The following is a 12,032-nucleotide window of genomic DNA, read 5'->3' as shown; positions in this document are numbered from 1 at the left end:
TTTTGTGTTACACGAAGATCATATTTTAGTCTCATATTTGTTCACAGACATGATTCACATTTTGCTATTTTGTACATAAGGAAATCATTCTAAACACAGCAACAGTGCCAGCTTGACTGAAAAAAAAGCTATTTTCCATATCCACAAAAATGTTAATCAGATTCTTGTTAGAACATGTGTAAGAACTGGTTCTCATTGTCACAGCTCTTGATGTCAGATTACTAAAATAATTTATGTTTTGTTGTGGGGACATGGGTGCACGCAGAGCCTCCCAAGTCACATGACCACGTCTTAGCCCACACTTCTTCCTGACACATAGAAATTATTTGTGTTTTGTGGTAACAAATGAATGGCAGGAACAGTGGAATTTCAACGCGGCCGTTCTTTATTTGATTAAACATAGTCTCTATTTATTCTTAAAAAAACTAATTTAAGTTAAATGGCAACAAACCATGATAATTCAGAAAACATGTTGAAACCGAGAGTGAAGAGAAATGTCCTCTATGTAAACCACACTGTAAACCATAAAACTTATTTTTGTCAACTGCCTCTCATGACAGTGGCTGGGAATTTGACATTTCTACTACAGTAGGCAAAAAACCATGTACAATGCACTCGCCCACACGCCACATCACGTCTCTATTTGTATTTCCAAACTAAAGCATTGCTGCTCCCAGAGTGCTGCGTGCACTGTGCGGTTACGAGAACTGCAAGTTCTCCTCAGGGCTGTGTCCGTGTGCCCGGTAGCCCCCACACCCTAGCCATCCTTAACAAAGCAAGGCTAGTTCATGGAGCTGAACTTTTCAGAGAACCCTGACTAACACATGGCTAGACAAAGAGGCCGTGGCCTCGGCATGAGGACACTCATTCCACTTCCCCATAGAACCCTTTAGCAGCCATTGCGTGTGAGCTTGGGAACATCTGCGGGAGTCTGAAGCAGAGGGTTTTAAGGCTAGTAAATACAAACGGCACAGAAGCCTGCCTAAATCCCCACTTGTACTTGAGGCACAGACTCTATACGGTCGACTCACTTCTAAGACTTCCCTGTCTCTACTTAAAGATGCTAAGAAGTCAGCACCATCCATTTTCCTCTCCGCAGAAAGCATTATTTAGTTTGGGATATAACATTTTAAAACAATAATGCATGCCTCCTGGGAGAATACCACAATAAATGCCTCAAAAACTGCTCAGCTAATCCCAGGGTATAATCTGGCTGTTTTAGATTACTGCAGGGAATATTATGGGCCTTAATGACACTTTAGCTGCACAAAGCCAAAGAAAGCTGGAAAGGGAGGCCAAAAAGATGAGCTCAGAGCCAGCTAAAGTGACAACAAACATGTGGTTGTTTACTAGGATTGGAGAGGTTTTGTCTGCAGATGTTTGTGGTCACTAGAAGGTTCCAGAGGAATGAGTTGTTAGGAAGATCTGCAGAGTCTGATGAGAACAAGATTCCTCTTTGAGATGGCAGGCCTGGGGGCAGGGATGCCCAATGGTACAGACAAAATTTATAGAATCCTGTGGTCACATCATACTCTACTGGTCCCACAGAGTGTGCCAACAAATTAATATCGTATGGATGTCATTTCAAAGCCTCCCAAGGAGGAGTCACCGCTGAAGCTGTCAGAGCACAGACGGTTCAACTATACACTGATATTCATACTTGCATTTCTGCATTATAGCTGCTTTTTCCCCTGTTGAACTGTAATGAATTGTCTCATAATCTATTCCATCTTCCTGCCATTAGCAGGCTTTGAATGTTCACAAATAGGAGCAAAGAACTCATTTTCCAGGGCTTTAATCACACAAAGAGGGAATGCCTAATTCTCTAAATGAAATGGTCTGTGATCACTGAAGCAGAGATTTAATATAGCACGGCAAATTAGGTAGATTTTAATAAATTACTTATCTCCCTGAATACTTTACATATGCTTAAGAAGGAATAGCCTGTTTGCAAACAGTGAAAACCCACAGCCTATAAAAATCCTTTGAAGAAAACGACAAATAAAAAAGTAAATTAAAAAATGAAATGCATTATATCTCAGACCCCCAGAGACAATTCCTTTGCAGCACCGATCACAGCTCCATTAAAAATATCAATTAAACCCTTCAGCAAGACCGTGTAAAAGCTAGAAATTAACTTCTGGAGCTGCTCTTTGAGGGTCTGCATAACCAGACACATCCAGCACTGTGTAAGCTTGAAGTAAGGTTAAAAACGATGAAAGGTCTCCTTTCATAAAGGTCTCCTTTCATGTCTGACCAAACATCTTAGGGTTCGGGTCATACTTTATTTTTTCTATGTAATAACTTTAGTTTGTAAAGTATGAATTTCCTATATATATGTATGCACGTATGTATATATGCATGTATGTATCTCTCTATCTTTATATAATCTTGAGTCCCATATCAGCATTACAGACACCTGGATACCATATAACGACTAGGAAAACAACAAAAACTGGGAGCAATTTACTAAGTTGATGCCACATCTCCTTCTTTATATCGAATTGATAGAAACCGCATGCATCAAAGAAAATACATACTGAGCTTTAATGTGCTCAAAGTGGATATTAGCATTTTAAAGCGCAAGATTAACACATTAATCCAAGTAATTTTCATATATTGCTTCTAATAAAATCTTCACAGTATAAAAGTCTTAATGAGGCTAATCAGAAGCTTTTCCTTTAGTGGGATGATTAGGGATAACGTAAAAAGTATTTCTTTCCCATAGGTTTCCCAAGATTTAGGCTTTTCCTTATGAAAAATAAAACTATTCCCACTTCTTTGTAAGAAAATGTTACAAATGTAAATAGCTATTTCATCCTAACATGTTGATATAAATTATTGCGAAGGTAGACCACTGAGGAGAACTGAAGTCCTAAGGGGTGTCATGGGTAGAGGGAACAGAAAAATAAACAAAAACCTATACGAGATTTGAAACTGAAGCCTAAGCCCAGCACCCCCCAGCTCCCCATGAATTATAGATTACACACACCAGAGTGATTACTCAAAATCTCATCCTGGAGTTTTCATGTGGGCATTTCCTCAGAGGTGGACGCCTCTGCAGCAGCTTCTTCCAGGCTTCCTAGTCCTCTCCATGTTGCTCGTTGACAGACCGCAGAGCAGCGAGCGCTCTCACGGTCACCTTCAGCTTGCCAATGCTGCCTCCGTCCGCTCGGGCATCCAACACTGAGAAGAGGGCAGCAGCAAGGTCAATGGCAGTCAGCAGTGCTCTTGGCTAGGCTAGTTCATACGGCTTTGAGAGGAGCACAGTGTGTGGGAGCACATGTGTGAAGGCACACATTTTATGTGTGCTCTGAGGCCTACCGAGTGAGAGGCTACAGCTATACAAACTGCAGCCCTCCAAATCTCTGCAAAGACATTGTGCAATTAACGTTAGGAAAAGCAAAATGTCAGTCAGACCCACGAACCTTAAGGCATCTGTGAATTGGCTCTGAAGGCCTGAGGTTCACTTCTTGAGTGAATGTGGGTTTTCCTTAAGAGAGCTACCAGTGATGGCCCAAAGGCATACTAGTTAAGTCTCGGAGCTTCTTTGAACACAGCCTGGTGCTATGCCAGGTCAGTCCCCCCGGACCCTATCAGCTGGGGAGATATTTCCGAGGGATCCAAGGCCAGAATTCTAGAGTTTGTACGTTTGATAGTGCTTATGGGTCTTGTAGTTTCTTGTTATTTCTTTGAACTGTAACAGTGGGGGTGGATCAAGTGTTCCTCCAGCCTCAGCACCCTGAACAGATGAGCTACAGTGACTGCCTCTAGTAGTGCCTGTGTTACTTCAAAGAACCATTGTGAGAAGACCTTCAAAGAAAACTTGGTAGGCATGTGGGTGGAGAAGGGAGCCCTCAGATGCGCAGTGGCCCAGTGGTTCCCAGCGGATTCTCCTGAGCTTTCATCTTTTCTGGAGACCACTCACTTGCACATGATCCAGAACAAGGTATTAAAATGCTGTTAGGAACAGTGTCTGGCCATTGGACTGGCTTCTTAAACATGGTCCTAACATGTTTAAGAAGATGCTGGGTGTCAGCTGAGTGTGACTGTGGCCTCCAAGGAGGAGGTAGGTCACTAAGCAGAGCTGACTACAGAGACTGATGTTGGTGATTCCTATTAGATTCTTAGTCCCAGAGAGGTGACTAAGGGTACGTGAACATTTTCTCATCTCTTGCTCCATGACAGAGTGTAACTAGCTGCCACCACGCTGGCTGTGCAAACTTTACGGATGCTTCCAAACATGCTCCCAGATACTTATTTGCTCTAACTGGGGCAATCATTTGGTGCAGTCCAGACTTCAGAGAACCCGCCATGTGTCTGGGACAGGTAGCTCCACAGAGCTGCCATAGCACTGCAGAATCCTGGACCCTAGAAAGTGCTCAGAAAGGGATTTGATTGTGACCTCAACAGGTAAATCACAAACCCAGCACATAGTCTCAGAGAGGGCTTAGCCAGCTTGAAGCAGAAGCATTGAGTTTCTCGACTCACTGTGTGTGACCAGGGCCTTCCTTGGTTATGGTTTATAAAGTATAATCCCTTGTGTGATGTAAGAACAGGAGAAATGATGCACTGATGGGACTCACGCCAAGAAAGGTAAAAATCTAGGCTACAGTTTTGTGAGGAACATGCGAAATGCCAGAATCCTAGCGTTAGCAGAGGAGACACACCCTCTGGCTGCAGCCCTGAACTAGAGAAGGCTCCAGAAGATGCTGGTGTGGTTTGGAATAACAAGCTTAAGGCTATGTGTCTTAGCCCCCACACTAAGAAATGCATTAGTTATTTCTGTGAAGCTCAGTTATTTAAAAGTTTCTATCAGCCACAGAAGGGTGAGGAAGGGAAGAGGAGGGTGCAGGGACAGGCTTCCAGCTGCAGCAGTTGCTAGCCTGAGCTGCACAGCCTTCTGCTGAGGTGTGACAGACCCCTCCCAGGCAGCAGAAAGAAGTCAGAATAATGATGATGATAATAATAATAATAATTTGGTAGTGGCGCTGCGCAGACAGAGCCATGCTTCCATTCATACCATCAAGGTCCTGCTCGATGATGTCTCTCCCTTTCTGAAACATATCCATGAGGTCGACATGAGCAATGCCGATGTCCTCACACTCTAGGTCCTGCTCGTCCTCAGGAGGGTCACTCACCACGGTGAAGCGTACACTAAGAAGGACAGGACAGAGAAGGTCACGGACACTCATTCTGTTTTGTTTTATATAACTATGTGGAAAATGACAATGTTTCCAGTGGTGCCAGTAGAAAGGAAATTACCTTAGGCAAGGATCTTAACTGAACTATTTGAAGCTTTCCAATGGGCACCAATCTCCTTTTTAAGCCTGGATGGTAATTATCTCCAGAATCAAAGAAAATGACCAGGCAAAGAGAAGGACCCAATGTCCATGTCATTGCACCAAATCTGATATTTGATACTTCTACTTTTAATACTAAAAGGATGAAGCTCACAAAGGCCATGGTAGGTTACACAGTCAGCATTTTTGACAGAAAGAAATGCTTCCCCCACTCCCCAGCAGTACAACTCTGGGGTTGGTAGCAAGTAATCTACCCAACTGTATGTGCTGTCCTACAAAATGCAGAGGTTGCACTGCCTGGGGAGCGGTCTGAATGCCCACAGAGAAAGGCTGAGCTCTGCCCAACGGCTGTATCAGATATTCATATTGCTTCAGCAACCTTTTAATATACAACCACAGCATCCAAGTTCTACTTTACTTTTAGACACATAATTGCAGGGCTCTGATGGAACTGATTTGAATTAGTGGCTTGTGCTGAGGCCAAACACACTTGGATTGACCAAATGACAGGAATTTACAGTTAAGTACTCTTTTGATATGTCTTGGCAGCATAGCTTAAACCATGGATGCTTGTAAATCTTACCATTTTAAATTCTGTGAAACATATCTATCCCAAATCAGAAACAAAACAAGAAACAGAAAAATTGAAGCCCCTGAGAAATCAGACCTTGAAAAACACAAATCAAATCCTTTCCAAATGCTGATAGGTAAACACGACGATGTCTCTAACCAACTTGCTGAAGACAACACTCAGCATTTCACTCCTTTACAAGCCCGTTTTTAGCTAGGATAAGAATGTGAAGACATTAGAAAATAGAGATCTCTTAAGCCCAATGAAAGTTAACAGCCGTTCACACAGAAACCATAGACATGGATCCCGACTGTCGAGTGGTCCAAGTATTTCACATGACGCACAGGATACAGGGATCCAGATGCGTGGTTAGGACATTCATTTGTAGTTCACATTCTGACTGCCACACTTGTATAGCTGTGTGATGCTGAAGAAATCCCTCACGTCTCCCTGATCTAAGTTTCGTTATCTGTGCAATGAGGACATTAGACCTATGAACAGGGAGGGCTCTTGTGAAGATTAGATGTGGTGATACAAGTAAGCAGAGCCTGGAACACAGCAGGGTGAGCAAAGTAAAAAAAGGTGAGCTAAACAGATTTCCAAGTTAACTACTGATTTCTTTACTCAATTAGACAAAACAACTGTTGATAGAGCCCAAGAGGTGGTACACTGGCTCTCTTGTAAAGAACTTGGATTTCAGCCCCAGCACCCACGTGGCAGCTCACAAATATCTGTAACTCCAGTTCCAGGGGATCCAATGCCCTCTTCTGATCTCTTCAGGCATAGTATACACATGGTGCATATATAGACATGCAAGTGAAACACTCATGTACAACAACAACAACAAAGTTGTCCTAGAATGAATGTAGTTTGGAAAGAAGAAATTAAAAAAATTAAAGCATATGACCACTGTAGCATTGTGAGTGCCACGGCATGCCATCCTTCTAACAGTGCCGGTGGAGGGCATCCTGCAGAGCGGGACACACAAAAGGAGGCATAGAGTAAGGGGGTATTTTCAGGTACTTTAATCTCAGATTTTTAGCTCATACCTGCATCATCTTATAAAGAAAGGCTATTACCTTCATTGAGTGTAGTACATTAATTCTGAGACGAAATTAAAAAATCTAAGTTCTATAAAAGGGCTAAGAATGTGAAAATGTAATATTCCTGACTTTACATTTGTAAAGAGCAAATGAGAGGTCAAATAAAATTCGCAGATCTAGTGCAGAGATCAATGTTAAAACTCTAGCCTCTGGGGCAGACTACTGGACCACTGGCAGTGGCACCAGGATTTAACCCTACCCCATGTACTGGCCTTTTGGGAACCCATTCTCTTTGGATGGATACCTTGCTCCCAAAGCAATGTGCCTTACCCTCCCTGAGGAGTGGATGGGATTGGGGTGGGAAGGCTAGGTGGAGGGGGGAAGGAGGCAAGGGAGTGGGAACTGGGATTGGTATGTAAAATGAAAAAAGACTGTTTTCTTTTAAAAACAAACAAACAAACAACTCCAGCCTCACATGGACCTCAGCAATAACCTGGTTTCCATTCCCAGCATTAAAAATAAATAAAGCCAATGAAAGAACTAGAAAGTTAAACTCAAAAGGGAAGAAAGATAAACTGGATAAAATTAAAAAAAAACTAGCTTGTATACACACATGCATGCATCCAAGCATACCTCCTGACCTACTTTTGGCTGTTAGAACAAATGCGTTCTGGTGGCCATTCCTCATGGAGGCTCCTGGCCTGCCTGAGGACCCAGATGCACATCTGGGGGTGCAAACATCATGTGATCCCCAGCTGTGTCTTCCTGCAACTCTCTACTTCTAAGATCAGCTTTGCTAGTCCTCCCATCTACCCCAGAATGCCCTCTGCCTCATCCTTCTTGCCTGGTATTCCCTCAGCCTAGAACCCTATGTCCCAGGCTCTTGTATCTCAACTGAGTCCCTTCAACATTCATAAATCAGCTTAAATGTCCCCTTCCCAGATTGGCTTTCATTCTTATCTACTCTTTTAGTATTTAGTTTGTTCAATCTTTTTTCTTTCTCTTTATCTTTTTAAGGGTCCTCACTACATAGCTCTGGCTGGCCTGTAACTTCTTATGTAGACTGGCCTGGCCTCTAACTCACAGATATGTACCTGCTTCTGCCTCCTAAGTACTGGGATTGAAGATGAGTGCCACCATACCCCGTGTTTGTTCAATTTTTATTACTAATCATCACCACATGTCATTAATTTATTTGTTTACTTGTCATCACAGTTTGTCTTCCTCCTTGGTGATTTTTTTCAGTAGAAATTTTACTCAAGAAAAAGAAATCAAAAGGGAACTTGAATCACTCAAAACTATGACCTAAAATTAATAAGGAATTTTTTTGATATCTTATGTGTACAAGTGTTTGTCTGAATGTATGTATGTGTCCCATGTGCACGCAGTGCCCACAGAGGCCAGAAGAGGGCATCAGAACCCCTGGGGCTGGAGCAGATGGCTGTGAGTCACCTGGTGGTGCTCGGAACCAAATTCAAATTCTCTGGAAGAATGGCTGGTGCTCTTGGCCACTAAGCCGCCTCTCCAGCCCCAAGTTAATAATTTTTAAAGTTTTATTTCAATGTATCATTGTTTAAAACATTTGTGTATTTCCAAATGCAGATGGGACAGTATGTAAAGGTATCATAAGCAATTCTCTATGAGCTGTCCATGTCATGGAAGAATGGTGACCCCTAGCTGTAGCTGGTGACTTAGCACTGGCATTATGTATGGCTGTCGTCTGAGTAAGGGAGTTCTCAAACTAGGGAACTACCTCTGAGTATTAGCAACAGAAGAGACCATTTGTTAGTGGCCCCTGGCTATGGCTGTGGGAAGGGGCACACCATCTCTTTCTTCAGCACAGGGAGGTGAGCAGCATCCCAGCATTCACTAGATAAGCATTTCCCACCTGGCGTCTGCACTATGCTCTCATAAAAACCAGAACAAAACAAACATGACATGAACGCTTGTGTCTGTTAAGACATTTAGCCACTTTTAAAGGAACAATGTTGGGATGTAGGAGTTACTGCAGTTACTGTGGCCTTTCTTTTCTTTTCTTTTTTTTTCTATGGTGCCGGGTATCAAACCTATTGTCTCATTCATGCTAAGCAAGCACTCTACCACTGAGCTACCCCCACCCCTACGCCTTCATTTCTGAACTTCTTTGGAGGCAGTAATTCCAACATTCAGACATAAAGAGGACATAGAGAGCTGCTTTCTGTGAACCTGCTGCCAGTACCTTCTGTGAGGCAGTTCTTGTCTTTGCAGTATGGCCTTTAAGATGCCTCTCTCTGCTCGGTTGTTTTCTTTATCCAGGTAGATCACTATAACAAAAGGAAAAACAAGCCTGTAAAGGAAGTCATTCAGACCCACACTCCATGGGTACCATCCTGCACTCTGTAGATTCCATTTTAAAGACACACTCCATGCCATCTTGCTTGTGTGTCCGAGAAATCAGAATCCAATCTGAATGTGATCTAGTGTCCCACCATGGGCAGGATTATGTGCACACTGTTAGAAAGGGCATGAGCACATCTCAGAGTGCTCATCACCATCACTGCCTGTTAACGGCTCTGGCAGACCTCACAGACAAGCTGGAGGTCTTTATTGCTTTGTATTTGAGGGATTCACAGTATTCTCTTTCACCCAAGAAGCAAGTGATGATGATACTGTATAGCAGCATGCTTGTCCTTCTTGACAGCCCAGTAGTTTAAGCCTCCTCTCCTGCCACTGTATGCAATAAAAGAAGCATCTAGTGTGCAGTTGAAGAAATTCAAGGCTGACATGGCTGTGTGCTGGAGGAAGGGGAGGGGCTATTTGGTGTGTGAAGACTGCTTTAGTCTTGGCGTTTAGGAATGTGGCTGAAACAGATGGAATACCTGTCAAGGGTGGATGCCACCTGGAGGATGGCAGTGCAGATGGACTATACACACAGTGTGCACCTGGCACCCTGCTTTCTTAGCAGGAGACTCTCCTCTTGTATGTGCCAGTCTGGGCTTAGGGCTCTCTTGCGGCCAGTTCTCAGCTCAGACAGGATCACGAGTGCACACGGGGACAGAGCTGGGACTCTGGAGCTCAGACAGGATCACGAGTGCACATGGGGACAGAGCTGGGACTCTGGAGCTCAGACACCATCACGAGTGCACACGGGGACAGAGCTGGGACTCTGGAGCTCAGACAGGATCACGAGTGCACATGGGGACAGAGCTGGGACTCTGGAGCTCAGACACCATCACGAGTGCACACGGGGACAGAGCTGGGACTCTGGAGCTCAGACAGGATCACGAGTGCACATGGGGACAGAGCTGGGACTCTGGAGCTCAGACAGGATCATGAGTGCACACGGGGACAGAGCTGGGACTCTGGAGCTCAGACACCATCACGAGTGCACATGGGGACAGAGCTGGGACTCTGGAGCTCAGACAGGATCACGAGTGCACATGGGGACAGAGCTGGGACTCTGGAGCTCAGACACCATCACGAGTGCACACGGGGACAGCGCTGGGACTCTGGAGCTCAGACAGGATCACGAGTGCACACGGGGACAGCGCTGGGATGACTCCAGAACTTGTGCTCCTCCAGGGCCACTGTGCACACACATTTCACTGACAATGTTTGCAAGGGCAGTTTCAGTTCAGCTCCAAATGACCATACCATTGACTCACTCAACGGCTTGGCTCCCTGAACAGTATTAATCAAAATCCAAAGGTTTTTCCTGTGGGAGTTAGGCATGGAGTGGGAGACAAAATGCCTGTAAGGTGGTAACTTAGTTGCTCAGGAGAAGCAGAAGTCAATGAAAGAGCAGGAGTCAAGTCACACAGCTCTGGAGAACTAAGGCCACTGTCCTTACAGAATGCCATATTCTGTGGAGCTCACTGAAATTTGCAAAGACCAACACAGATGGCTTTGAATATTTTTCTTTCCTTTTTTTCCTCTCTCTCTTTCAGACTTATTTATTTATTATGTATACAGTGTTCTAGTATTCTGCCTGCACACCAGAAGAAGGCACCAGATCAAATAACGGATGGCTGTGAGCCACCATGTGGGTGCTGGGAATTGAACCTGGGTCCTCTGGAAGAGCAGGCAGTGCTCTTAACCCCTGAGCCATCTCTCCAGCCCTTGAGTGTTTTTCTTATCATTGCCAGAAAGTATCATAGTAGATACATTTCACTAATGTTGTGGGTCAGTACCTCATTTTTAGTATATCAAACTTACTAGGATTTTTTTTTCTAATTCAGTATCTGGCTTATTGTATGTTCTTCTACTTCATAATCCCAAAGCTTTTTATGTCATATTGGTTTCCAGCATTTGAGGGCCAGAATAATGAAAGTCATCTAGAAGAACAGCTGAGATAGGGTGGTGTGCTGGCTCAGCAGACACAAGCTCTTGCTGCACAGGCCTGGTGACCTCAGAGCAATCTCTGGAGCACGGGGATCGAGTGAACCCACTACCAAGGCTAGTCTCCGGCTTTCACACAGGTGCTGTGGCCCACGTGTGCCCACACTCTCTTCCTCACACTTAGTAAGTTAAAAAAAATTGAGGCAGAAACAGTAACTATAGCTTTTCAGACATGTATCATGACATGAACTCTGTTATCTTTATCAAAAAATAATTTCTTTGTTTTCAAATAATTTCTTAAGTCTCTGATACACAAATAAAAATATTTTTTGTAGTAAATGCCTCTGAATTTCCAACTTCATCATTCATATTTAAATAAAAAGTCTTTCAATTACATTTAGATTAGTTTTGATGAATTTAAATTTCTGTGGTGACATACATATAACTTAAAATGTATTTTAATCACTTTATAGCATATGCTTATTGACATTAAATGTGGACATGGTGGATATATTGCTACTTTTCCTTTCTAGAATCTTCCCCTCATCCCCTGCTGAAAGTCTACCTACTAATTATTGACTTTTCATTTCCATCTGTCTCGACTAACCTCCTCTAAGTGGAATCACACATCTGTCCTTTATCTCTGGCTTATTTCTCTTAGCAGTGATCTTTACAAGGCTCATCTCTGCTGCAGCATGTATCATATGCAATGCTCAATTATATTCCATATACACACACTGTGTGTTTGTGTCCTTGATTCTGATTCTCTCTGCTATTTACACAGAGGCAGAGCTGCTG

General features: G+C 43.5%; 1 protein-coding gene across 2 annotated transcripts in view; it reads right to left on the bottom strand.

Moving 5' to 3' along the window:
* Positions 1 to 379: 379 nt before the first annotated feature.
* The window catches only part of Rpgrip1l (RPGRIP1 like), a 110,811-nt gene continuing 99,158 nt past the window's right edge, over positions 380 to 12,032 (bottom strand). For both annotated transcript variants that reach the window (XM_041649606.1, XM_041649607.1), the window contains 3 exons: positions 9,136 to 9,220; positions 5,024 to 5,157; positions 380 to 3,186 (listed from right to left, as the gene is read on the bottom strand). In XM_041649606.1, the coding sequence (XP_041505540.1) occupies positions 3,083 to 3,186; positions 5,024 to 5,157; positions 9,136 to 9,220 (323 nt within the window). In that variant the 3' untranslated portion in view covers positions 380 to 3,082. The remainder of the gene's footprint in view (positions 3,187 to 5,023; positions 5,158 to 9,135; positions 9,221 to 12,032) is intronic.

Source organism: Microtus oregoni, unplaced genomic scaffold, assembly GCF_018167655.1.
Source record: "Microtus oregoni isolate MIOR12 unplaced genomic scaffold, Mior012 000004F_ref0000308, whole genome shotgun sequence".
Lineage (NCBI taxonomy): Eukaryota > Metazoa > Chordata > Mammalia > Rodentia > Cricetidae > Microtus > Microtus oregoni.
The sequence above is the reverse complement of the archived record's forward strand: the minus strand, read 5'-3'. Positions and strand labels throughout refer to the sequence as shown.